The sequence below is a fragment of the Molothrus ater genome, chromosome 12 (genome assembly GCF_012460135.2).
Source record: "Molothrus ater isolate BHLD 08-10-18 breed brown headed cowbird chromosome 12, BPBGC_Mater_1.1, whole genome shotgun sequence".
In the NCBI taxonomy this organism is placed as follows: domain Eukaryota; kingdom Metazoa; phylum Chordata; class Aves; order Passeriformes; family Icteridae; genus Molothrus; species Molothrus ater.
Window position 1 is genome coordinate 5159971 of NC_050489.2, and position 25481 is coordinate 5185451.

The following is a 25481-nucleotide window of genomic DNA, read 5'->3' on the forward strand; positions in this document are numbered from 1 at the left end:
GGGCAAGCCATGCAGGGAAGGTGTCTCCTGGAAAGCCATGCCAGCTCTCCAGCAGCCACCCCCTTGTACTGGGGCTGAGCACAGAAACGGGAGCCTGAGGGATCCTGGACTGGCCTGTGGTGCCTGCAGCCAGACCCCTGCTGTAGAGAGATGAACCATGAACTGAGAAGCCCGTGCTGGGGTCACTTGGAGCATTTACTGTTTCATGCTGTCAGACCTTGGGACATCATCCCACAGGTGATTAATTACTGCTCATCTCCTTGCAGCCTGTGAGAGTGGATGTAGGGGAGACCTGTCATCTCTACATCGTGTTTGACCCAGCTTATGAACTGGATTTTAAGAGCTGGAGAAAAGAGAAGGTTCTGAAGATAGACATGGTCAGGGGCCATCCTTTTGTGGAGCATATCACCCTTCAGGGAGAAGTTCACTTCCCAAATCTCCAAATGGAGCCCAGCTCCGTGGAGTTTGGCTGTGTCATGGCTGGCACTAAAAAAGTGCGTTCCCTGGAGATGACCAACTGCAGCCCACTGCCCATCCAGTACCGCTGGTCATTCCGTTCCGACAGCAAGGTGACCAGGTTTAGGTATGTGCACCTTTGCCCTCCCCTTGAAGCTCTTCTTGCTGTGTCCTGTTTGTACTTGGCCAAGAGCAAAGCTGTTTGCCTGGCATCTGACAAATGGCACTGAGCAGCTGTGCTCAGGCTGGATGCTCAGGGAATAGGTTTTCCACCACTTTGGTGCTGCATAGCCCCCACAGTGGTTTCCCCTGGGAAGGAAAGCTGGGGTGAAAGCTGCTTTCTCAGACCTCTGTGGCCTGAGACCATGTCCACCTTGATGAAGGGCTCCTAGTCCCAGCTCCCACAGTTCTGCTGAAGGCCCTTCTGGCCCCTCTGCTTTGGGATGGGTCCTCTCTGCAGGAGCTGCTCTCTGCTCCTTGCCTTCCTCCCTTGCATTGTGCTGGAGGATGCCCAGAAAGTCCCAAAAGCAGAGAAAGAGCCACTTAGCACCAGGGCTGATGCTGAACATCTTGTTACCTTCCCTTTCCTTCTTTGCTGAGACAACTCCTTTAGTGCCAGGACGATTTCTTTCCCAGGGGTCAGCTTTCAGTGGACACCTTGGAGTCTTCACTTCCATTTTTTGGTGTCACTTATTACTCATTTTGACTTTTCCACCCTGCAACATGTCCCTTATGAGTTCTGAATTGCTTGTCAGCAGGGCTTGTTCATCACATCATCTCCTATCCCTGTCTCCCAGAGAGTTTCTACTTTAGAGTGAAAAATGTCATTGTCTGGGCACCATGGTCCTGGGAAGTTGCCTCAAACCATTCATAAAAACTAAAGACAGTGGAGTAAATGATTAGGGATCTCTTGGGGGTTATGATGAGAGAGCCAGAAATGAAACCCAGCCTTAGATAACAAGCTACAAAGCTGAAGACAGTGATTCTTTGGGGAGCAGGTCATTACAGGCCCTGAATGCCTGTCTGGGAACGGAGCATCCAGGTGGTGTTTGACTGTGGGGAGCACTTGCAACTCAGCAGGGTGACAGGCAGGCACAGTTTGACTGTGTCCCTCACATGGCATTAGAAACACAAGCAGAGTTACCCTGAGCACCTGCTTTAATTTAAAATGGGGAATGTGACCTGAGTCACCTGGGAGGGTTGGAAAATGTCAACCAACCCCCCACCAGTGTCAGGGAAACATTCCTGATAAATACCTGGTGGAGCTGCAGAGTTTCTGGCATTGAGCACTGGGGCGGCTGTGCTGGCTCATCAGTGGCTGGCTCTGCCCCTCAGTGCCTCAGATCTCACCTTTTGCTTGCCTTCTCTGTCTTTTTCTCTCCCACTGTGCTTTTTGCATCCCCACAAAGTGTTAATCCCTGTCCTCTGTAGTTGCTCAATGCAAGCAGTTGCAGCTGCTGCAGCACCTCAGTGTTATCCCTGGGCTGCCATTAGAACAGACCTGCTCCAGCCTGGATTGGGAAGGCCTGGATCAAACCATTTCTCAGTTCAACGTGCCAGCACCCACCCAGGGGTTGCATCCTGACCAGGAGCTGCTCGTGCAGCGGTCCCTCCCTCCCCTGCAGATCCCTGTTCATAGTTATCCTATTTTCCAGACATGAGCTTTACCCACCTAAATTCACACCCCAACCACCAAAGGGGAAGGCAACCTATTTGGTTCACCCAGTAACTCAATGGAGACACTTCAAGAGGAGATATGAGGACACAGCCAGAATGCTGAGAACAATGCAGGATTTTACCCAATCTTTAAGAGACAAGGTAGATTTTCTTGTACATCTACTGCTTGTGTTTCCTCCCCAGCCTGCCACCACCAAGTCATGCTCGTGCTGACCTCCCTTTTTGCTGCCCTGCTGTCCGGTGCCCTGACAGTGGGCTGGGCAGCAGGGCCAGTGGCTGGACATGGGCTGTGTGGGAGGGAGAAATAGGAGAGTTTTCCTTGGAGAAGCTCACTCAGATCCTACAGACCTGTGTTGAGTGTGGGATTTTTTGCCTTCACAATGAAAGATGAGGCTTTTATCTGCATCATCATGGTAAGGCCTCCAGCTTCCTTCCCAGAGCAAGCTGGGATGAGTCCTGATCTCCATGGAGCCTCTTCCCAAGGCAGCCAGACTCCCTGTTTGCAGGGCTCTGCTTTCACCCAGAGCTGCTATTGCACTGCTGGCCCTGGAGCTGTCTTACAAACGGAGACTTTGCAAAGTGGCTGTCTCTTCCTCCCAGCATAGAAAATGGCTTCTTTTTCAGGTGCAATCAGATCAACTTCCTGAATACCCTCGCCTCCAAGTAGGGTTTGAGGGATTCAGCATCTCCGTGGACGAAACGCAGACTTCCCTCGAAGCAGAGGAGGTAAGAGGGAATCTGTCTCACTTGCACATTGTCAGTGTAGCAAGCAGGGCTGGAGCTCCCAGTGCCACTGGTGGCCCTCAGCATTGGCCACAGAGGGGCCGCCCATCCCTGCAGGCCCATCACAAAGTGCTGCTGAAGCAACTGGTAGTTGGAGAGGCCATGCAGGACATGTTGTATGGCTGCCCAAGGACACTTTGCAGCACCTATGGAGGGCACTGCTCCCCCTGGAACTCCTCAGGTGGTCCATAGGAAACTTTTGCAGGAGCTTTTGCTGTAGCACCTTGAGAAAGCATCATTTAAATCAGAGAGAGGGGAAGAGCCTCAGGAGTCAGATGAGCTGGGCTGGAGTCCTGTGCTCAGCTCCGAGAGCTCTCACTCTGAGCCTCCTCCTTTTCTAAAAGCAGTAAGAAATGCTTTTTAAAGGCAAGTTGTGCATCAGAGAGAATTTCTACTGCCAGGAGACATCCCAGTTCACTTTCACGTAATGTACTAATTAATGCATTGATCTGTGAGTGTGGGAGAAGATTTTCCCCATGGTCCCTGCACTGGTCAGTGGCATGGATGCAGGATGAGGTGAGGGTGATTCTGGCAGTGTTTGGGGAATAGGCCCCTCCAGGTACAGCTGCACTTTGCTCCAAGATGCTCTTCTGCATCCATTGCCGTGCTCAACAGCTCAATCTCTCCTGTCTTCCATCCAGGCTTTCAGTATCCTGCCAATGTCAGGTGTGCTGCAGCCAGGTGAGAGCCAGCAGGTCTCCTTCACCTTCTCTGGCCACCTCAACACCATCTCCGATGTCACGGCGCTGTGCCACGTGGAGGGAGGCCCCACCTACGAGGTGCTGGTGACCGGGGAGATCTCACATTTCAGCTACCTCGTGAGGCCCCAGGAGATCAACTGTGGCTCACAGGTACCACACACATCCCTGGCACAGCTCCTTGCCTTGGCACCACGGCCAGCAGGTTCCTGCCCACCTCGCTCCAGGGCTCCCTTCCCTTCCCAGCCCCTTTGTTGGCTCTGGGGCTTGGAAGCCCAACCTTTGAGGGACACATCTGGCATCCAAGCTGCTCTAAAATGGCCATCTCCAACCCTCTCCACAATGCTGGGAATGCCTCTTTTTCAGGGTACCTAACACTGCCTCTGGGGCAGGCAGGGTCCCAGTGGGGGTGCTCTGAGGGGTGTGTCCCTGAGACATCTCTCTGCTGATCCACACCTAAAGCCTGACCTCCAAGGAGATGCTCTTGTCTAAAGCTCTTGCTTAATCCACACAATAATCAAGGGAAGAAGTTGGGCTTCCAGTCACTACAGTTGGAGAGACTGTCCCAGAATAATCCCCACTTCACTCTTTTCCAGTCAAAAGCCCACAGATATTTCCAGCTGCTGGCCCTGTCTGTGTTGCCCCAGGTGACTCCCTTGTTGCATCTATGTTGCTTGCCAATACTTGCATGCAGGTGCCTTTTCTCCTGGAATGCCTCAGTGCTGTCTCTGTTTCTCCTGGCTGTTGGTGACCCCTCAGAGGGCAGAGGGCCTGTGTGTCCTGGTTCATTTATTGCTGGCCCTCACATGGTTGTTACCACAGCTCTGTGTGCTGCCAGAGCTCCCTGGTGCTGTGCAGGTGCCCTGGGCCTGGGGGTTCCCCAGGTTCCCAAGTGCCCCTATCTCCTCCCTGGTCCCTGCTCCCATGATGTGTCTGCTTTCAAGCCCAGGAGGGAGGAAGGAGATTCCCAGCAGCAGGCCTGGGTCTGTAACTTCCCTCTCCTGTGCCTTCTCTCCAGATATTTAATGAAATTCATCACAGCAAGGTCACCCTGGTGAACGGTGGCAAGATTGAATTCAAGTGGGTGCTAAAGCCTAGCCCTGCAGACAAGCATCTGCCTGGTGTGTTTCTGGTCAACCCCACCACTGTAAGTAGCACAAGTCACTGAGCCCAGCCCTGTGTCAGGTGGCCCAGGAGAGTGTTAAAGAGAAAAAAAGGGGGGGAGGTGGGGAAGGGGGAAAAAAGTCAGAGGGGAAAACCCCAAACCCAGCCATGAGAGAGACAGGGCTGTAAGCAATTTCTGCTGGGGCCAGAGAAGGTCAAACAAGTGCTCTCCTGACAGACTCCCCCACGGCCTTGGCTGGTGGGTGGCTCTGCTGTCAGAGGCAGACACCGGCGGGAGGCACAGGAGCGTGGGTCACTGTCCTGTCCTGCTGTAAGGGGAGCAGAGGAGAATTCTTTTTGATAGATTTCTCAGAGGAAAATAAGGCACAAACCCAGCAAGTAGTGTATCTGAAAACTGTTTGTTGATAAAGAAATGGCATGGTCCCGACCAGAGGGGGGACAGAAAAGAGAGAAAATGAGAAACAGAGAGAGTAACACAGGACAGGGACAGAGCGTCACCACGAGAGCCCTGAGGCGCTGTGTCGGCTCCTGCTCAGCAGATGGAGCAAGTGCAGTTGTCCTAGTCCTGGTCATTTGTAACTTTTCAACACATTCAACAGGTTTCCATTCCTTCATTGGTTAAATGTTAATATTGCAACAACTCTTCACCAACGTTGGTATCAAACATAACATTCTCATTAAAAGAACCCTAAACTTTAGCAAAACTTCTTTTGCAAAAGTCATCATTATAAAACACATAGTATCTACTCTAACAATTGTGAAAGCCAATACTGTAATATATTTATCATGAAGGTGATGTGGTCTGATGGTTTCTTCTAGATGAGAACCTGTCTCCTCAGCCTGTCTGTCCCCTGAGCCATCCCCCATCAAACACTCTGATGCATTCCCTCCCTCTTCTCCCATCCCTGCAGGGTTCCCTTGCAGCCGGTGAGACGCAAGTGCTGAAATTCTCTTACATGCCAGGATTACCAGGAGCCTTCAGCAGGACTTACCAGCTTAAAGTGGGTGACCTGCAACCAGAAAATATCTGCCTGAAAGGAGAAGCATCCTTTCCCATGATCAGTCTGGACCTGCCCTGGAGCATCAGAGGTGGGCACTGCCTGTCTGCCCTCAGGAAAGGCCCCTCTGGTTTTGTTCCCTACCATAGGCCCTGAGGGCAGCTCATGCCAACCTCCACCGAGCCTGGAGGGTTGCAGGACTCCCAGACCAAGTCAAGCCCCCTGGTTGCTTCATGAGTCTTGAGCAGAGGATGCCATGTGGACTTTGTCCCAGGAGCCAACCTGCAGAGCCTGCCATCCTCATCCCTGAAGGACGATGGCTAGAGTGAAAGGCTTGGGAAAGCTGTAAGAGAGGCTGGCAGGGCTTCTGGCAGGGTTGGATCTGTGTGACATTGCAGGGGATGAGATTCAGAGAGGAACAGCAGCATCCACTTTCCATAGATGGCTTGAGGGATTTCTTTCTGGTAGAAACCAATGTTGGGAGGCAGGGACTTCCCAGCTTCAATGGGACTGGCACTTTGCTCACACTTCTCTTTGTGGATGTTTTCTTTCTTCAGGAAATGAAAAATATGAGAAGACACTGAAACGGCTCATAAAACGCCAGCAAATATACGATCCCAGCTATAAATCAGTTGTTCTGAAGAAGCCTCAGAGCCCAACGATTGAGACCTTGAAGTCTCAGACCTTGAAGACTCAGAACCCAAAGACTCAGGACCTGCAGCCCAGCGTGCTTGCCTCTGGCACTGTAGTAAGAACAGCTGCAGCCCCGTTTGGCACAGGCCACCCTCTCCATGTCACCTGAGCCCCTTGCAGCCCACAGCAGCTTCCTGGTGCCCTGATGACCCTTGGGACCTCCCTGCCCACTGACAACCTTGTGTCACCTCAGCATTGCCCCTAGGGCTGCCCCGCTGGTCATGTCTCTTCTGGGGCTGCAGCAGCTTCCTGGCTACCCCAGGGAGAGATCCTGAAGGCCATGCTCCAGGGATGGAGTTGATGGTGCTTTGAGGGAGATGCAGGTCATTGCTGGGGAGTTCATTGTTCCCAACCCAAGCCCTGCCAGATTTACAGCCCTTACCAGCAGCTGCCTGATTGTGCCCTGGGGCTGTGCTGGAGGTGCTCATCTCCAAGAGGCACCAGCTTGGTCCCAGTTCCCTTTCAAGACAGCTGCTGTCCAAGCTGCCTTGGTACAGGCTGGGGGCAGGCAAGTATCTGGAGCTCTGGAAGGTTCCTGGCTTGTCTGTCTGCCTGGCCAGATCAGCTTTGCTGACAGTGTCTGGGCAGGCAAAGATGCTGGAGTTACTTCCCTGGAGATGAGGTCCTGGCTAAGAGAGCAGGAGGTGTCACAGGCACTGAGCATCCAGACAGGAGGACCCCACACCCCCTCCCAGCAAGAGTGGGGTGGGATCCTTTCTCAGGTGCAAGCTGGGCTTTGGGAAGGACCTTTGCTAACCAGCCACTGTCTTCCCTTTCTTCAGTCAGACTCTCAGCTGCAGATAAAGATGATGAGGATGCTGATGGAGAAACCTTTTGTAGAGCTGCAGCAAATTCTTCCGACCCATCCCCTGAAGAGCAGGTTCCCTGACAAGGAGCTGTGCCAGAGTCTTGCCAAGTGAGTAGGGACTCCCATCCCCATCTCCAGGTGCCCCTTGGGAACACCCAGCCATGTCCCCTTCTCCTGAGAGCTCCCTGTTTCTGCAGAGCTGGGAACAGCCTGGACTTCAGAAAGGGTCTGGTCCTGGTGGCTGTGACACGCTGCCTGTGAGCAGTGGAGTGTCCTCCCTTCCCCAGCACCACGCTGAGCTTTGGACTGCTCAGCTCCCCACAGCTGTGGGGTTCTGTCCCTAGAGCTGGGGGACCCAGTGCAGACCTTCAGGCCCTTCCAGACAGCATAGATTCTGTCCCTGCTGCCTAGCTCTGAAGGAGACAACTCCCAGCTGAAGTCTTGCTTCCAACTAACAGCTGTGCAGCTGTGACACTGAACAAAAGGAGAAGGGAGCTGCACATGTCAGCAAACCCTTTAAAACCCAACATCAGATGGTTTGAATCCTGGTGGGGTGGCAGGGCAGGTGACATGGCCTGTCCCTTTGCACCATCATGATGCAGCACAAGCACGGGAGGCTTCAATTCAGGAAGAAGATGCTCTGCAGAGCAGCTCATGTGGTCTGGTTGTAGAGCAATGAAGATTTCCTGTGCAGGCAAACCTTATTCCTAGACCCCAAAGCAATTTCAGGCTCAGGCTGTACACCAGGCTAGGCAGTTCCACTGAGAGCAGTGGAGGCCCAGTGGACTCACCTAGACTGGCTTTTCATGGCAGACGAGCTGTGGCCAGTGTCCATTTTAAACTAATTTTATTTTCAGGTACCATTAGTAGCTGATCAAACCTAGGGCCTGCACTCCTCCTGACTTCCCAAAGTCATTGCCAGGTGGTCAGGCTATGGGTTTCATGGGCTTGAGCTGAGTTTTTACAGCAGTGAATAAAGAAATAGCCACTTTATTTGTATCCTCCATCCACTCGGATGTGTAGCCAGGCTGTGGTTTAAGGACTGTCCTTATTCCTTGCAGAGCTGAGCTGCTCGAGTATGTCCTGGACATGGGCCCTGTCCTTAGGGGTTACACTGAGACACACTCTCTGAAGATCACCAACCCTGGGCAGATCCATGTGTCCTTCAAGGTCGATGTATCTGTCCTGCGGGACACAGGTAAGCAGTGCTGGAGACACTTCCTGTGGCCTTGAAGGAGGTGTCTCAGACAGATTAGCTTAAGCCCCTGAACCTGGGGAGGTTTCTGAGCTTTTTCTTCTCAGTGCCCTTGCTGGGAGCTTTAGAGGCAGAGCTCTCTTGGCCAGCCATGCCCAGGGACCTGGCCTGCCTGCGACTGCCCCAACGCTTCAGTGGACAATGGACTCATCACCCTGGTCACCTGTCAGCATCTTCCCCCCTTGGCTCCCACGAGCAGCAAGTTTCTTTGGGCACTCTGTGGGCTGGTTTTGCCAACCAGTGGGGTCTGCTGTGTTTTGGAAGTGCTTTGTTTGGAGTTCACACTGTCACAGCACTTGTATTCAGTCTTTATTGAGGAAGCAGCCTGTGAGATCCTCTGGTGGATCAAAAGAGGTTTCCAAAAGAGGCCTTGAGGCAAAGAGGCCTTGAGGCAAGGCTGCCCTTCCATCACACAGTGGCTCACTGTGTCTGAAGGGTGTTCAGGTGCACTCTTAAGTTTTGTCCAGGTCACAGCACAGCGTGGGGCTTTTGCCAGACCTCTCAGCCAGGACACCTGTAAGGCCTTAACGTGCTTGTACACATTTTGTGTTTTGTGTCTATCTCAGCTGCTTTGTGTTCATCTGTTCAAGGTTTCAGTGTGGGCCTGGACCAGATGATTTGTCTGCCCCCCAACAACAGCGTGGACTTTGACGTGTGCTTTGAAAGTGCCCACAAGCCATATGGTGATGTGGAAGTGCTGCTGCCCATAAAGGTACCACAGCTCTTGGGGCAGGCAGCAGGCTGGGCACAGCAGCAGATGTCACCCACGCCCTCTGCTGAATCCTCTGTCCTTCTCCAGGTGACAAAAGGCCCTATGTACAGCATCCGCATCCGTGCCACTGTGTTTGAAGTGTCACTCACCTTCACCAAGAACAGACTGCAGTTCTCTGACATCCTTGTTGGGCAGTGCCAGGTTGAGACCATCCGACTCTTCAACTGGTTCCGAGTACCCTGCAAATGGTTCATTGCTTCCAACAAGCCTGCTTTGAAGGTAAAGCACAGGCAACATTGAACACGGAACTTGGTTGGGTTTTCTTTGTGACTCTTGCTCTTTCTGCTCCTGTGGCTGCCTGAGCACTTGGGTCTACAGTGTGTTTGAGGAAAGTTCTGAGGGTCTAGATCAAGGCTGGTTTGCCTCAACCTGTTCCATTAGCTGATGCTTTGCTTTGCTGCCATCTTCACCCATTCCTCTTCCTCCTCTGAGGACAGTAGTTCCCTATCTGCCTGCCCTGTCTCCAGGGCTTCCCTCCAGCTCTGGGCTTTGGGGCCACACTTGGTTTGGCTGTGGGTGCTCTCAGCTCCGTGTCAGTGTCTCAGAACACAAGGAGAACTCACATGATTGGTTTCTGTGCCCAGAAGAATCAACAGGAGCCCTGTCCCTTTGACGTGACGCCCTCCCAAGGAACCCTTGATCCAGGAAAGTGGCAGGATCTGCAAATCCAGTTTACACCCGAGGAGGAGGTGAGATTGGCGGGTGTCAGCCCAGGAGGCTGTCAGGGCTGTCTGGAAATGAGGGCCTGGTGCAGAGAGTGTGGTAGGAGCTCTGCCTTCACAGGGAGCTTTCTGCAAGCCCCATACTCTGCGTGGCTCAGTTCACCCCACAGAGCACTCGTGTGAGATGTGCTTTGAAATGCCCACAGGGAGCTTGCACAGAGAGCACCAGGGCTCTGAGGCTGCCTCTTGGCACATGGGGGGGATGTGCCCAACTCCCCTCAGCCTCCCCCTTGCCTGGCTGTATTTGCAGCTGTGACACTCAGTGCAGAGCAGCTGCCCACTCACAGAGGATAATCCTGGAATGGCTCATCCTGCTGCAGGACTGACAGACCAAACAGCCACCACCCACCTTCCTGGGCACGGCAGGACGGTCACCTGTAGTGGGGTGCTGCCAGCAGTCCCTGGGGCTCTGGCCTGCCTGCACATTCCTGTGCAGCTGGGGATTCAGCTTAAAGGACAAAGCATTCCCAAAAGTGGTTTGCCTGTGGCTGCTGGGTCTCGGAAACTGGCAGTGTGTACCAGCATGGCCACAAGTGCTTCTGTGCCACACACAGTCCCAGGGATCTTTTAATTGCTCAAGAAATGTAACCATCTTGTGTCTGGCTTGGACCAGAGCCAGACACTAAGCAGAGAAGATGACCCTTGTTTCTTGCCAGTGAGAGCTCATTTGCCTCTCTCGTGGAGCTGGTGTTTGCCTGATGCAGCAGTGCCAGGACTGTGTCTGGACACTGTAACCCTGAGGGCCCTTCCCATGAGCACTGCACTCCTGCATGACTTGGTGAAAATGTCTGACATTGTACATACATCCATCTGATTCCCAAATACCCAGTTACAGTGCACACCAGCATTCATCCCAGTTATTTAGACCCAGACTACTACAGATGCTCTAGTCCCTAGCATAAGTAAATATCTGGTTTCCATTCACCTTGGAGGGACTGATAACACCCTGACCTTGGAGCAAGCATTGTTGTATTTGGGGTCCTGTCACCTGGGACTTCATGGATGAGTTTTCTGCACTTTCCTCTTTTCAGAGGTCTTACGAGAATGAGCTGGAGTTTATCATTTGTGGGAGCAGCAGTCGCTTAAAGCTGCACCTCTCAGGACAAGGTCTGGAGCCACGGTTGGAGTTCAGACCCCCAGCACTAAAGATGGGATGGATGCTGGTGGACAGCAATGGGGTGGAGGCCACAGTGGTGGTGAAGAACCCATGCAACTTCCCCATTGAGTTTTATTCACTGGATTTTGATGAGCAGTACCTTGAGGAGGAGAAGGTGAGAAGGCAGGTCTGGTCCCCATGGACACGCTGCCCAAGCTTCACAGCACTCCAGCATTCCCAGGCTTGTGCCAGGGAGATGGAGGCAATCCCCAGGGCAAAGCCAGCTCTGCTGACATGCTGTGGGAGGACCTAAACTAAATAGTTTGTGTTATTGGGAGGAAGGGAGGAGACAGAAAATGGGTTGATTGAGTCTGTGTGATGAAAGGCAAGAAAAGGAATCTTGCATATGGCTTCTCTTCCCTCCACACACAGATCCTGCGGATGGCAGTGGGGTCTGAGTACCAAAAGAGCTTTTTTATGCCTCCACGTGCCATGGGTGAGACACTGCCTCCAGAGGTGCTGCAGGACCATGAAGCACAGATGAGGCCAAAGGCTCAACAGGCAGAGCTCAAGCCCATGGCAGAAGCCAAGGCCAGGGCTGAGTCTGAGGCCAAGGCCAAGGCCATGGGCAAGGCAGCAACAGGTCAGAAAAACAGTGAGGGTTTGGTGGTGTCTGTTTTGCCTGTGGTCCAGCCCATACACCCTGAACTCTCTGTCACCTTGCTCTCCAGGGAAAGCCCATTCTTTTAGCAGCTGCCTGTTCCCCAGCTTGGTGGAGGAGCTCTTGGCTGAAGGGCTGTGGCATCCTCTACCAACCCTGAGCGTAGCCAAAGCAAGCTCCTATCTGCCTGCCATAGACTGGGGAAATAATCAGGATATTTCCTTGTGTCCCTTAGCCACAAAGGCTAGGGCTGGATGAGTTCCTCAGCCAGTAGGACCAGGTCTAATATCACTGGCTCTTTTATATTTGCACCTTCCTAGCAACAAAAGAACAATCTCATCTTGCTTTCACCGAGTCTCCTTTCCTGGGATCTGAGGAGATGGGGAGGATGGTGAGGATCAAATGTAAGCAGGAGGCTGACTTTTCCCCCGGTTTTGCACTGTAGCATACCACAGGACTGTCCTACTCACTCCTGAGTCCCTGCTGAAAGAGACTGGGAATCCTGTCTCTCGGGCTGTCGTGCGCCACCTGGGCATTGCCCCGTCCTCCTGCGAAGCGCAGCCCCACCAAGGAGGGATGGTTGTCATCATCCATGGGCCACCCCGGGCAGGTACGTGAGCTGCAGCCCAGGGCTGCGGGGAGAGGGGCAAGCAGGAGGAACACATCCTGGTGGGCCATGGTGCTTAAGGCAAAGTCCTCAGCTGAACAGGAGGTGGAGATGATCCTCTTGGCTCTAGAATTCAGAGCTTGTATCCACACTGCAGCTGCCTCCCTCATGGCCTGCCCTGGAGGGACACCTGCTTTCCCACTGTCCTTTTAACTTTGAAATCTTGTTGGAGGTTTTTCCAGGGCCTGTCCCTGTAGTGCCTCCTGTGCCAGTGTCACCAAGCAGCCCTCCTCTCTCTCTCAGGAAAGACAGAGATAGCAGCAGGCCTGTGTCAGTATTACGACGCTGCTTACGTGTCCATTGACACCGTGGTGAAAGAGGCCATGGCCAAGGACGGGAGCCCAGCGGGGCTCTGTGCCCGGGAGCTCTGCACCCAGGCTGCCATGGAGCTGGAAGGCAAAGACGAAGGTGATGCTGGTAAGGAGAAATGCTGGTAAGGACCCAGAGCCAGTGCTTGAGAAACCCACCACCACTGTCCACTTCTGCTTACTCAGAGCAGCAGTTTTTCAGTCCCTGGGTTTCTCTTAGGGAACATGGGTGAAGTGCATCACTGGCTTGCCAAAAAAAAATGAAATCAATTTTAAGGGCTCAGTAAAAGGTTCTTTTGTAGCCCCCTTTGCTGCTATTCTTGGCACGTGTTCAGTTTTCTAGAGCTACCAACTGCCCAGGAAGTTTCATAAAAGTCTCAAGTCTCACATGGAGAACAGCCCAACGAGCTGTGTAACCTGACAGTGGCCATAGGTAACTCTCTGGAGAAAAGAGCTCATCTAGGGATGTTAAAACATGCCTGTCTCTTTCCCAACTATTTTATATTTCCTCAAAGCTGAATTGAGCCTTCTCCTTATGGGGCAGCAGGCAGAACTGCTGCCCACCTGAGCAAGGAAAAAGCCTGCTGAAGTGACTCATTAAGCACAAGAGGACTGTGAGTGTAAACTCACAAATGAGAGGAAGGGAAGGTCAGCCTCCCAGAGGAATTTCCAATGAGAGACATGCTCCAGATGAGCTCTTTTCTCCAGAGAGTTACCTATGGCCACTGTCAGGTTACACAGCTCGTTGGGCTGTTCTCCATGTGAGACTGGAGACATTTATGAAACTTCCTGGGCAGTTGGTGCCCTGAGCACTGCAGGGTGAGGCCAGACCTGGCTCGGTGCAGGGGGAAGTTTTGCAGTGCTCAGTTTTGAACCTGGCTGGGCTGGGAGCTGGTGGAAGGAAGAAGAGTCTGGGTCCCAGCTGGGCTTTTCCCACAAGGAGGATTTAGCTTCAATGGAGATGGGTGATGCAAGTGAGGCAGGGCTGCAGGTCTCCACATGGGAATGCAGGATGGGTGCAGTGTATGGGAACAATGCTCCTGGAGGACAAATCTCTGGCTTGATCTGCAGGGGAACTGCTGTGTGAGCAGCATCACCTGCATGCACAGTTGTTAGGAGGGACGTAGTGCTGGCTTTAAAATCAAGTATGGGATGGTGTGCTTTACCATGCTGGTAAGAGAAGCAGGGAAGGAGCTGCTTCTGGGAAACAGTGCTGCCAGTGCTGCCATGTTCCTTCCCAAGGCTGTGCCCATTGCAGTCAAAGGTGCCTGCTTGCTTTACAAAGCCCCCCTAAACCATCTGTCCCCTGTACAGATAAAAAGTCTCAGACCAAGAATAAACGAGCCACTGGGGAAAAAATCGACAAGAATGTCAAAGACAAGACCCCTCCAGCACAAAAGAAGGACTCAGCCAGCAAACTGGACAAAAAGGACATCAAGGTAAACATGATCTGCCCTGGTTGATGCCTGGGACCTTTGCATTGTCTTTGAGATGGGCAGGGGCTGCTTACAGTGGAGGCTCTGTGGGTCCATGGGCCATGACTTGGGCTGGGAATGTGCTCTGGCAGACAGCTCCTCTGGTTCTCAGTGGTTTTCTAGCAAAGTGCAGTCCTGGCTACTGTGGCTGCAGGCAGTGAGCAAAGTGCTGGGAGGCTGCACTGGGGCTTGCAAGCTCGGGTCTCTGCTGGCCAAGGGATGGGCCCTCCAGGACCATCCCCTGGAGCCCCCAGCCTGCACTGCTAGTCTGTTCTAGTCTCCATTAGTGAGGAACCCCAGCTCCAAGCCCAGCAGTGGGAGTTGTTCAGGGCTTTCCACCGTGGTTTCTTTTCCTTACAATGGTTCCCATTGCAGTTCACAGTTTCCACTGCTCCTGCACCCCAGCAGCTGAACATCATCAGCAGTCATGGAGAAGAGCTGAACTGCTTGAGCTGTGTGCTGCCCGAGGAGCTGCTGGTGGACATCCTCAGTGAGAGGCTGAAGGTGTGTGGGGTGGGGGAAAAGGAGACATTCCTGCTCTGCAGAGACAGGCACTGAGGTATGACTCAGAGAGGAGGAGGAGGAGGAGGTCTGTACAGGCTGCTGGAGGATCCTGGACTGTGTGCAGGGAACCCTGGGGGAAGCTGCAGCTGCCCTTAGCTGGCAGAGCCTAGGGACAGGTCCCAGCTGCTCTTAGCTACTGCACTTGGAACAAGGATAGCTGGTGCCCTGGGACATCTGGGCTTAGTGTCCAGCTGCGAGCCCCCTGCGTGCAATGGCTGACTTACTCTTCCCTTTATCCACAGCGTAAAGACTGCTCCAAGGGAGCAATCTTTGATGGCTTGGAGAGCCTCTTTACAAGCAGCCTGGAGTCTTCTCTACTCTGTGTACTCAAAGCTGTCAAGAATCGTTGTCATATCTTCATGGTGAACCTGCACGAGGATTATACTTCTTGGAAAGCCAGGGAGGAAGCTGAAAGAAAGAGGAGGGAAGCTGAAACAGAGAAGAAAGGTGAGATATCTCCATCCCTCTCAAATCTTTTCTCTCAAGCCCTCAACTTTATATCTGTGTACCTGGGTTTGCAGCAGAGCTTGTAAGAAATGTTTTTATTTTATCTTTCCACCTTTTGCCTCAGTGTAACCAGCACTCATCTCAGAGTTGCAGGAGATCTGAGGTTTTAAGACTCACCTTAATCTCTAACATTAAAGCTTGAGCACAAGTGCCAGCTGCTGTAGCTCAGTGACAAACAACTTTCCTCAGCCTTGGTGCACTTAAGCCAGGCAAAGCACAGGACCTCACTGCCCTGCCATAGCTTGGGAGATTGAATTCTGGAGCAGGGCTATGAGCTCCCCAATATCTCCTGGGATGATAGGCTGGGTCAGGAAAAGCTGTGAATCCTTGCAGCTGACCCAGAGCACCCAGGTCAGCTTGCAGTCACTCATGGTTTCTCCTCTTTGTGCTAAAGAACTGCAGCGAGAGAAAGCTCTGCAGAGGAAAGCAGAATGTATCTTACAAATGGATGAGGATGAGTATGATGCCCTCCCTAAGGAGAAGAAAGCAGAAGTGGATAAAATAATACTGGAAAGGAAGCTCATACGGAGGAAAAAGTGAGTAAGGCTTCCATGGGTTACTGCTGTTCCATGGGTTATTGTCCCTGGAGGGCTTCCCTGCTCCAAGGACTCTGAGCTCAGAGGTGCTGGATAGCAAAGGCCAGAAGCAGCACAGGGATGGCCATTCTGAGCTCCCTGGCTCCCAAGAGAGGAAGGACCTTCTTCTGTTGAGACAGAAGATCTTCTTCTCTATTGGAGTGCTGAGCCCTCCTGGCTTAGATGCTGCCTGCAGGGAGCTGGGCTCTGGGCTTGCCTTGGCACTGCCTCTAGAGGTGTCTTTAGGTCCATGGGGTTGAGTTGCACCTTCTTGATCATCTCCCTTCACCAAAACAGTGGGATTGTGGTATGGGCAGGTGTGGGGCACAGAGCAAACCTTGGTTTGGGTCCTGCTCCTGCCATAGCATTGCAAGTCCTTGCAATGCTGATCTGCCAGGCTTCTCCTTATGGTGGGACACCACCCACAGAAGCTCACGTCCTTTAGGCTCCCCTTCAGCTGCAGCAGTAGGCCAGCCCAGGAGAAGCTCAGCTCCAGCAAGGCAGCCCAGCTCAGGACACACAGGCAAAGTGTGGAGCTGAGAGTGGAGGCTGGTTAAAGCAAGTCTGTGTATCAGGACTTCCTTCAGCCCAGGCTGAAGTTGGTTTCATGGGGAGGAGACAGAGGAGGCTGTTTCAGATGGCTTTCATGGCAGAGAGCACCGGTTTGCTTGGTCACAGCCGGGTTCCTGCAGGAAATCTGGCTGACAAGAGCCTGTCTTGCAGGAGAGGAGTTCCTGCAGCCTTTGCTTTTGACTGATAGGATTATTCTCATTAAGGAGCAGGCTGTGCCCTGAGGGGTGCTGAATGAGCTGAGTGAGAATTGTAGGAGAGATATGCAGATGTCAGCAATCTGTGATCTGCTTTAAACTGGGAAATCAAGAGACAAAGAGCATTTTCAGGCATCAGCACAGAGAGCTGGTGGATCAGCCTTTGGCAGTGGGCTGGAGGTGTCTGGCTGTGCCTTAAGAGGGAGCTTGCACGGCCAGGACCTTATGATGGCAAGGTTCAGGTTTGGCTGGTCCTGGAGGTCCCCTTCCACCAATGGCCTCACTTGGGATGTTCCCAACCTCTGTGGGTTGAGAAAATTTCACGGAAATGGTCTCGTGGTTCTGCCTGGCCTCAGGGTCAAGGAATGAAGTGCAGGGCCGGCCAGGACTGCTGAGCCCAAGTTTCTGGTGGGGACTCTCAGCGATTTTTTCTGTTTTGTTTGCTGAAGGGAGCTGAAGCGGCTGGCTCAAAAGCGTGAGGAGGAGGCAAAAGCCTTAGAGGAGGAAGAGAGGCGGAAGGAGGAAGAAAGGCGGAAGGAGGAACAGAAGCGGAAGAAGGACAAGAAGGGTGTCTCTGTGGGGAAGCAACCTCCAAAACCAGAGAAGGGGAAAACCAAACCCCCAGAGAAGAAGGAAACCAAACCCCCAGAGAAAAAAACTAAGACTCCAGAGAAGGAAACCAAACCCTCAGAGAAGGGGGAAACCAAAGCCCCAGAAAAGAAGGAGGAAACCAAAGCCCCAGAAAAGAAGGAGGAAACCAAACCCTCAGAGAAGAAGGAAACCAAAATCCCGGAGAAGGAAACCAAACCCTCAGAGAAGAAGGAAACCAAAGCCCCAGAAAAGAAGGAAACCAAAATCCCAGAGAAGGAAACCAAACCCTCAGAGAAGAAGGAAACCAAAATCCCAGAGAAGGAAACCAAACCCTCAGAGAAGAAGGAAACCAAAGTCCTAGAGATTAAGAGAACCAAAATCCCAGAGAAGTGGAAATACAAAGCCCCAAAGATGTGCGAAATCATAATCCCAGAAAAGGAGGAACCCAAAGCCCCGAAGAAGATGGAACACAAAGCCCCAGAGCAGGGGGAACACAAAGTTCCAAAGAAGGGAGAAACCAAAGCCCCTAAGAAGGGGGGAACCGAAATCCCAGAGGACCCAGCTGAGATGGAGAACTTGATCCTGAGGTTTCAGATCTATGATTCATCGCAGCAGAATGTTGCACAAGTTTTCTCCTGCTGGGACAGGGTTCAGGGTACCGTGCAGTTATCTGTGATCCAAAAGGGAAAGTCTTCAGCTGAAAACAAAGGTCAGAAAACCAATAAGCCTGTGGAGAAGAAGCCTGAACAAAACAGTGGAGACCAAAGGAGTCTTCAGTCATCTCAGCTGGGGACGCAAAGTGAAGCTGCCGAAGGAGCAGTCGGAGATGAGCACATTGGGGTGCCGTGCTTGGACATTGAGGTCTCAGATCCAAAGGCCATGATTGAGGAGATCCTGAGGGATGGGAAGCTGCCAACGGAAGAACAGGTAAAACCCTGCAAGGCTCAGATCTTGATCTTGCTGTGGTCTTGGGCCCTGGAGCATTGTGTCCCCCCAGGTGATAATGGCACAGAGCTACATCCAGGTCCCTGATGGTGTTCCACAAAGACTCTATCAGCCGTGTGGAGGGGGAGGTTATCACCATCCCTCAGATGAGCAGGAAGTGGGAGGGCTCTGTGCACAAGTATCCCATCTGTTCAGAGTTTCCCAGCCTGGAAATCATAAACCGTCCCAGGACATGGCCATTGTTTTCTTCAGCTGAGTCACTTGGGAGAGGTTTCTCTCCCAGTCCTGTTTGCAGCTCTTGTGTCTGCTCTGGACCCTGCTCACCCCACTGGACATAACAAAGCACTTGTACTTCATGTAAATTAAAAACCTCATTGCCAAAAGCTCAGTGCCCTCAAAGAAGGAGTTGTGAGGATGAAGGTGACAGAAGTATAAACAGGATTTTCTCTTCTGTTTTAGCTGCTGAAATATCTGGGACTGCATCCTGACGGCCCTCCCCTTCCCCCTGCTGCTGTGCTCTCCATAGTCGAGTACCCAGAGGAGAGGCTGGGCTCTGCAGAGCGTGTGGAGCCCTTCACCATTGTGGCACCAGAAGGTGCTGCTATGGAAGAGGATCTGGTGGGTGCTCCAGTGGTGCTGGCACTGAAGGTGCCGGGGCAGGGACCAGTCTAGACAGGGACAGGCGGGACAGGAAAAGGGAGCATTGTGGAGAGGTAGTGAAGATGTGATGGGGTCCCATGTCTGCAGGTCTCCTTTCTGTCAGGGATGGGACAAAAGAGACAGTTCTGCTGGAGACAGAGCAGTTCTGTAAGACAAGAGGGGAAAACAGCACTTAAAACCATGAACTTCCTTTGAGGAGAGGGTCCTGAGTGAGCAGGGGTATCCTAGGCGAAACAAACACCAATAAGGAAGACCAAGTCCATGGGCAGGTGGACTTATTTATTTTTTCTCTCTTCTGTTGGGGAACAAACCCCCATTTTGCTTTCCAGAATGAGGATGTCTCAGGACTCACCTCTCCCTCCCTCTTCTCTCTCCCCTTAGGCCAAGGCCCCAGATGTGAAGGGCAGTTCTGCCAAGGGCCATCCAAAGACAGGTAAAGCAACCAGCAGAGACAGCTCTGCAAAGGAGAAGCATATCTCCACACAGAGATCAGAAAGTCCCCAGGATTCCTCTGCAACAAGATCCAAAAGTACAGTGGGAAGTGCCTCAGTCCCCACAGAATTCCTCAGGTGAGCTGCACAGGAGGAGGTGATGCCTCTGCTTCTCAGTCCTCTTGCCAAACAAGGTCCATCGTCCCCAGCTCCACAGTGACCCTGTGCCAGTGCTGGGGGATGGCGAGTGCACCCTCCTTGTTCTGTTTGCTCCTCAGCAATGTCTGAAGCCTCCTCTTTAATTGCCAGGCTGAAACGGTACCGGTGGATAGTGCCTGCCCACGGTGAGGTGGAACTGAAGGTCCACTTCACTGCCAAAAACCCAGGGAGGTTTGAGCAGACACTGAGGTTTGAGCTCGTGCAGTCAAAGCGCCAGTACGAGCTGCCCTGCCGTGGCACCGGCCTCTACCCCAGCATCAGCCAGAACCCTCGGTAAGGCTGGGCCCTGGCAGCCTCCCACAGCACAGCTGCCGCTGAACTCACAGCCAGGGCTGCCCCTTGGGGCTTCTGGCCTGGGCAGATCATGCTCCCTGGGGTCACACAGCATCTCTTCCTGTGCTGGGAGCTGGGAAGGCAGATGGTACCTCAGCCACCAGGAAGGGTTATGGCTTTCTGACTACATTTCCTGCTTGGAGCATCTCATAGCTCCTCCTTCCCCACTTTCTCTGCCCAGGGTGGTGTTTCCACAGTGCAGGAAAACCATGAAGGAAGATGAAGTCATCTTCAAGGAATACGTTGAGAGCACAAAGCAATTCCACTTTGGACCGCTGCTGTGTGGGAAATCAAGAGAGTGGTATGTGCTCCCTGCTGGGCCTTGTCCTTTTCTGGACATGCCTGGAGAGACATGCTGTCCTGGTGGCACAATCCAGGGCAGTCCCCAGCAGAGTCCTGGGTTTGAAGGACCAAAGACACGTGGGTTTGAAGACACATGGGTTTAAATGACCACAGATGTGTGAACTTGAGCAGATAAGAGGCAAATGAGCCTTGGAGGAGCTGCTCTGCCTACCCAGTGGGTGCCTTGGTGGCCACCTTGGTGGCCAGAGCCATGTGCTGCTGCCAGTCCAAAGGTGACTTGGGGGCAACTTTTGTGTCCCCCTCCACATGTCAGCTTCAACCCACAGGAAATGAACTTTATGGTGGTTTTTGAAGTGCTTTGAGCTCTGCAGGTAGTCTGATCTAGCAATTATTCTGTAGATGGTTTTGTAAACCTTTCATTAATCTGTAATTATTAATAAGATTTTATGGTTGACCTGCCAATGGGCGTCGAGGGGAACATACAGCAGGAATTACATTTTCCTGTAACGACATTGCATGCTCACTGCTGGATAAAATCTGCATAAACTCATTGTCATTGAAGCTATTGTGTACTTCTACTTTTACTGTCACTTAAAAGAAAATTAAGTTCTTATTTCCATGGGAGCTCTGGAGGGCTAGGTCTGTTTTGACAGCCCAAGGAAATGAAACTGAAATACATACAATCTTTAGCCAGGTTGACGGATGGTCTGGGATCTCTGTTTGCCTCTTTAACCCTTTCTCCAAACTCCTCTCTCTAACTTTAACTCCAAAGTCATTTCCACACCTGAGAGAAGGGTCATTTGTTATCTTTTTGCATTCCTCTTAGGAATTGATTCTTTATGTTTCTTTCTCAGACTCTGAGCTAACCCATGAAATCCAAAGCACTTTCATGACTTTTATGAAAGAGATTAGCTAAACTCTTTTTCCAAAAGCCTTTCCTTATACCCTGCAGGGAAGGCATCCCAAGAAAGAAGGGGAAAGAACCCATGTGTCTGGTGTACTTTTATTTTTCTAGGCACCCTTGAATTAATGTTGTGTTAAAAACTCTTGAAGTGGCTTGAGCATCATCAGGCTTCTGGGCTGGAGGCACCAAGTCCAGGGGAAGGCATCAGAGTAAGGCAGGGATGAGCACACGCCCATGGCCCTGACTGGGATCCATTTCCCTCACTTGTTTGTTAGAGCACGGTCTCCCAGCATCACTTCCTCGGGTGCACACGGTGCTCTCCGCGGTGTGTGGCAAAGGCAACAGTCTCCTCTGGAGGAGACTGTTGTGGACAGTCCCCTTTTGTGGACAGGTACAAGACCCAGAACGGTCCCAGAAACTCGGAGAAGTTAACCATCCTCAACATCTCCCCCATGGTCGTAGAGGTCCAGTTCTCTTTTGAGGAAGATCAGAAAACAAGGACCTTTGTTGTGGATCCTCGCTGCATGACCCTGAAACCAAAGGAGAAGCGGGTAGGAGAAGGGCAGGTAGAGCAGAGCAGGCACTGTAGAAGTGCCCAGGGGCTGCTCCTCCTGCTCACACTCAGAGCTCCTTTGATTTCTTCCTGTGGGGCCATGTCCAGGAGCTGACCATTTGGGCATACCCCACTTCCCCTGGCTTCCTGGAAGACAAACTCATCTGCAGCATTGAGAAGAACCCGGAGCCAGTGGTCTTCAGCCTGTGCTGCCATGGGGTGCATGTGAAGCTGGAGGTCAGCCCCTCGGAGCTCTCTTTTGACAAGCTGCTTCTGCACAGGTCAGTCATCCCACAAGCACTCCAAGACTGGTGACAAAGAGAAAACATTGGACTCTGGTTTCTGGGGCATGGATGGAGCTGCTCCGAGTTGCATTCAGTGGTGAGGCTGGTGTGACCATCCAGCAGCTGATGCCAAGTGCCTTCCTCTCTCTGCAGGACTGACAGCAGGACCTTGGTCCTGAAAAACAACAGCCTGCTGCCCATGGCCTGGCAGCTTAATGGGCTGGATTACCTTGCTGAGAACTTCTCCTTGTCACAAGATAATGGCATCCTTGATCCCTGCTCAGAGTTTGAAGTGACACTGCATTTCAAGGCTGAGCAGATTGGCATAATTGAGAAGATCCTCCGACTAGAGGTGAGAGGAACTGTGCTCTGCCTGGCAGAGCAGGGCACAGTGAGCAGCCATGTGCTCCTAGGGACAGAATCAGGAAGAGCTGCACCTGAGAGACACAAGGGTGCTGTGACCCCAGCTTCTGCCTCTGCACAGTATTTGCCAGAACATGCAGTGCATCCACATCCCCCCAGATAAGCAGACACTGCATCCTGAGCCTGTGCCACAACCACCTTGTCCCTTTGAATGGTTGAAGGTTGTTGTTTGGTGGTACAGACTGTAGCATGATCTCTAGATTCCTCCTGGACTTTGTCTGAAGCTCTTGCACAGTGCAACAAACTCTCCCCCTGGGATTTTGTTCCCCATGGTTTAGGGGCTGCATTTCAGACAGGGTGCTAGGTGATTGGAGAGGGTTGTCAATGCCACCTGCTCTGAGACACCTCACATTTCTTGTGGTTGTTCTTACACCCCTGTGCCTCTCAAGGATGCTTTAGCAGCAGCATTCCCTGCTGTAGGAATGCAGAGTTGGGCTGATAGGGTTTTTTACTGCAGCAGAATCCCACTGGGGCAGCCCATGAGAGGAACAGGTTAGCAAAGCTTGGGAGTCCACCAACGCTTGTGAAGCCAGGGAGGCCATAGGGGAAGCAGCCAGCAGAGACAAGGACTTTTCAAAAGAATAACCTGAACAGTGTTTGTTTCTTGCTGCCTCAGGTTTCAGATACAGAAAACGCCCTGGGGGTTGTCCACACTGAAAACATCGAAATCTCTGCAGAGGTCTATGATGTTTCTCTGACCATTGACTTCATACCTGAAGGTCAGTGGATGCCTCCCAAACAAAGCAGTCCAGGTGCACTGCATTACCTTGGGAGGTGGGCAACCAAAGCATTGGGATGGGATGGGATGGGATGGGATGGGATGGGATGGGATGGGATGGGATGGAATACAAGGATGGCATGGATACATAAAGCATGTACCCTGCAACCTGCATGAAATAAAGCATTGTCAGGTCTCTGACAGCCTTAAGTCTCTCCCCTCTGAACTTCGAAGTGTGCAGCTTGATGTGCAGATTGGATTTCCCAACAGTGACGTGAACAGGCAGTTGGCAACTCCCACAGGCTCAGCACAGCATATAAAGTAATTGGATTTGTGCTTGGGAGTGAGGAAATGGAAGGCGAGCTCTTTAGCTACTAAGCCTGCAGATATTTTGAGTGTGAAGAGAAAGGGCAGACAAGTAGCTGGAAAACCCTTTCAGGAACAGAAACTTGCTGGAAAGGGGTTTGCACCAAGACCTCCACGTAGCTTGTGGCCTGTTGTATTCTGCAGCAGCTCACAAATACCATGTTTGACCTCACTGTGGGTTTTCTGCAGGTCCAGAAGGAAGCTTGGACTTTGGAACCATTAATGTCATGGATAACGTGAAGAAAATCCTACGTCTAAAGAACAAAGGGGTATACAACATTGAGTACAGGTGAGTCCTGCTGCCTGGTAGTGAGCATTTCCTTGGGTTCCCAGGCCTGCATGCTCTGTCAATGGCTAGAACCATTTCCATGCTGGCTACCTCATGGTAAATACAAAACCTGGGCTCTCTAATCTCAATTATTCTACAAGAGAATCCAGCCGCAAACCAGCAGTTCTTCACAGCTCAGCAGGAACCCAAAGGACAGCCCCAGAAATTTCAGCCACTGAAATGCTGAGATTCATTGCCTTTCTTTGATGGTCACCTCCTTTCTCTTTCTGAGACTCTGTAAGGAAGTGAATGAAAAATGGTGGTTCAAGGTTTCTTGCAGTAACCTCATGATTGTCTGAATTCTCTGTCAAGATCCAAGATTCCCTGACAGAGCTGAACTCTCCCTTTTTTTTCTGGTCCTATGCAAAGTCCTGGCTGTGCTGGTGGCACCTGTACTTTTAACTGCAGAGATCTCCATTCCTTCCCTTTCTCCCCAGGTTCACGCTGAAGGGTACAGGTCCCAGGATGCGAGACGTGGCATCCCACTTCACTGTTGTGCCTCAGTCGGGCGTGCTGATTGCCTCCCAGCCTGCTGTGAATGTTGAGATGCTCTTCCACCCCACAAATGAAATGCTCCTCAAGAACAGACCCATCCTGTACTGCCGGGTGAGCTGCCTGGGCCAGGCTGTGTTATCACACGGTGTTTTGGGAGTATAAACAGGATAGATGTCTAACGGAAGGAGGGCTTTAACTGGAGAATCCTCTCTCCTACATACACAAAGTCCTTCAACACCATTTGGGAGGCTTCCTAAGTGGAGCTGAGAATCTGACTCTGGAGGAGGTGCTTAAACAGGGAGGGGTAAACTGGAGGCCTGGGGAGGGAGGCTGGGGACTGGGGTAGAGGCTGGCCTCTTTGCTTTGTTTACCAGCCCTTCCTGTGGACACAGGTGCTAGATGCCAGATCAGGTCGAGGAGGCCAGGCTGTCGCCGACATCCCGCTGAAGGTGTCGGCCAAAGCTGTGTACAGCAAGTACAGCATTGAGCCTGCCTCACCCATCAACTTTGGAGCCATGATCAAGGGCACCAAGAAGAGCCAGACTGTGGTGCTGGAGAACAAAGGCATGCTCCGCTTCAAATTCTGCATCCGCCAACCACCCGAGGACGTGTCTACATCGGAAAGCAAAAGGTACGAGAGGCCCTGACCACCCTTCCTGTCCGAGGAGGCACCACCCCACAGCTGGTATGTGGCAGGCAGCCAGGAGACCTGGGCTGTTGTGCATTTGCATCCCTGGCTTGGGGAGAGGGAGCAAAAAAAGGCCTGGGTATCCACATGTGTAGTATGAAGCTGGTGATAGAGCTGCTCAGTCCAGCAGGTGCTCTCAATGGGTGCTGCTGGCTGCTCTCTGGGAGCCATCAGGAGCACAAGACTTTCCTCTGTGAGGAGGAAGGCCATCTTTGGCCTCAGAGAAAGGCAGGGGAGCTCAGATGACAGATACCTCTGCTTTCTCCTCCCAGTTCAAAGGAAGGGGAATCTGCTCCACTGGCTACGAGGCTCTCAACAGCAAGGAAATCAAGCTCCTTGACACAGGTGGGTGACTCCTGCTCCCCAGCAGTGCTGCTGCAGGGGATGTGAGAAGATGCTGCTGTGCCCAGGCTGGGGCTCATCGCCACAGGGTGGGATGTGGTCTGCAAGACCAGTATCTGCTCAGTCCCACTGACAGTCCTGTACTCTGGCTCTGACCTGGAGTTGTGGGGTCAACAGAGGGGAGCAGGTCCTGTGTTTGGTAGCTGCAAGCCAGCATAGGTCTGTGAATACCTCAGAAGCAAAAACATCCCCCACTGAACTCCCAGTCCACAGAGCTCAGACAACATTGCT

At 52.3% G+C, this 25481-nt stretch overlaps 1 protein-coding gene across 1 annotated transcript in view; it reads left to right on the forward strand.

The window, feature by feature from the left end:
- LOC118691393 (hydrocephalus-inducing protein homolog) overlaps positions 1-25481 on the forward strand; it is a 70730-nt gene that overhangs the window by 33723 nt on the left and 11526 nt on the right. Inside the window, exons 22-55 of the mRNA XM_054516184.1 lie at positions 267-583; positions 2739-2859; positions 3558-3767; positions 4633-4761; positions 5651-5828; positions 6295-6485; positions 7213-7346; positions 8300-8436; positions 9084-9205; positions 9293-9495; positions 9792-9954; positions 11019-11258; positions 11516-11726; positions 12190-12354; positions 12655-12828; positions 14034-14158; positions 14570-14698; positions 15001-15186; positions 15668-15801; positions 17057-17183; positions 17448-17478; positions 17770-18125; positions 18603-18761; positions 19185-19372; positions 19544-19726; positions 19968-20087; positions 21385-21544; positions 21655-21827; positions 21984-22182; positions 22870-22972; positions 23527-23626; positions 24103-24271; positions 24553-24791; positions 25121-25193. Of these exons, the coding sequence (XP_054372159.1) occupies positions 267-583; positions 2739-2859; positions 3558-3767; positions 4633-4761; positions 5651-5828; positions 6295-6485; positions 7213-7346; positions 8300-8436; positions 9084-9205; positions 9293-9495; positions 9792-9954; positions 11019-11258; positions 11516-11726; positions 12190-12354; positions 12655-12828; positions 14034-14158; positions 14570-14698; positions 15001-15186; positions 15668-15801; positions 17057-17183; positions 17448-17478; positions 17770-18125; positions 18603-18761; positions 19185-19372; positions 19544-19726; positions 19968-20087; positions 21385-21544; positions 21655-21827; positions 21984-22182; positions 22870-22972; positions 23527-23626; positions 24103-24271; positions 24553-24791; positions 25121-25193 (5649 nt within the window). The remainder of the gene's footprint in view (positions 1-266; positions 584-2738; positions 2860-3557; positions 3768-4632; positions 4762-5650; positions 5829-6294; positions 6486-7212; positions 7347-8299; positions 8437-9083; positions 9206-9292; positions 9496-9791; positions 9955-11018; positions 11259-11515; positions 11727-12189; positions 12355-12654; positions 12829-14033; positions 14159-14569; positions 14699-15000; positions 15187-15667; positions 15802-17056; positions 17184-17447; positions 17479-17769; positions 18126-18602; positions 18762-19184; positions 19373-19543; positions 19727-19967; positions 20088-21384; positions 21545-21654; positions 21828-21983; positions 22183-22869; positions 22973-23526; positions 23627-24102; positions 24272-24552; positions 24792-25120; positions 25194-25481) is intronic.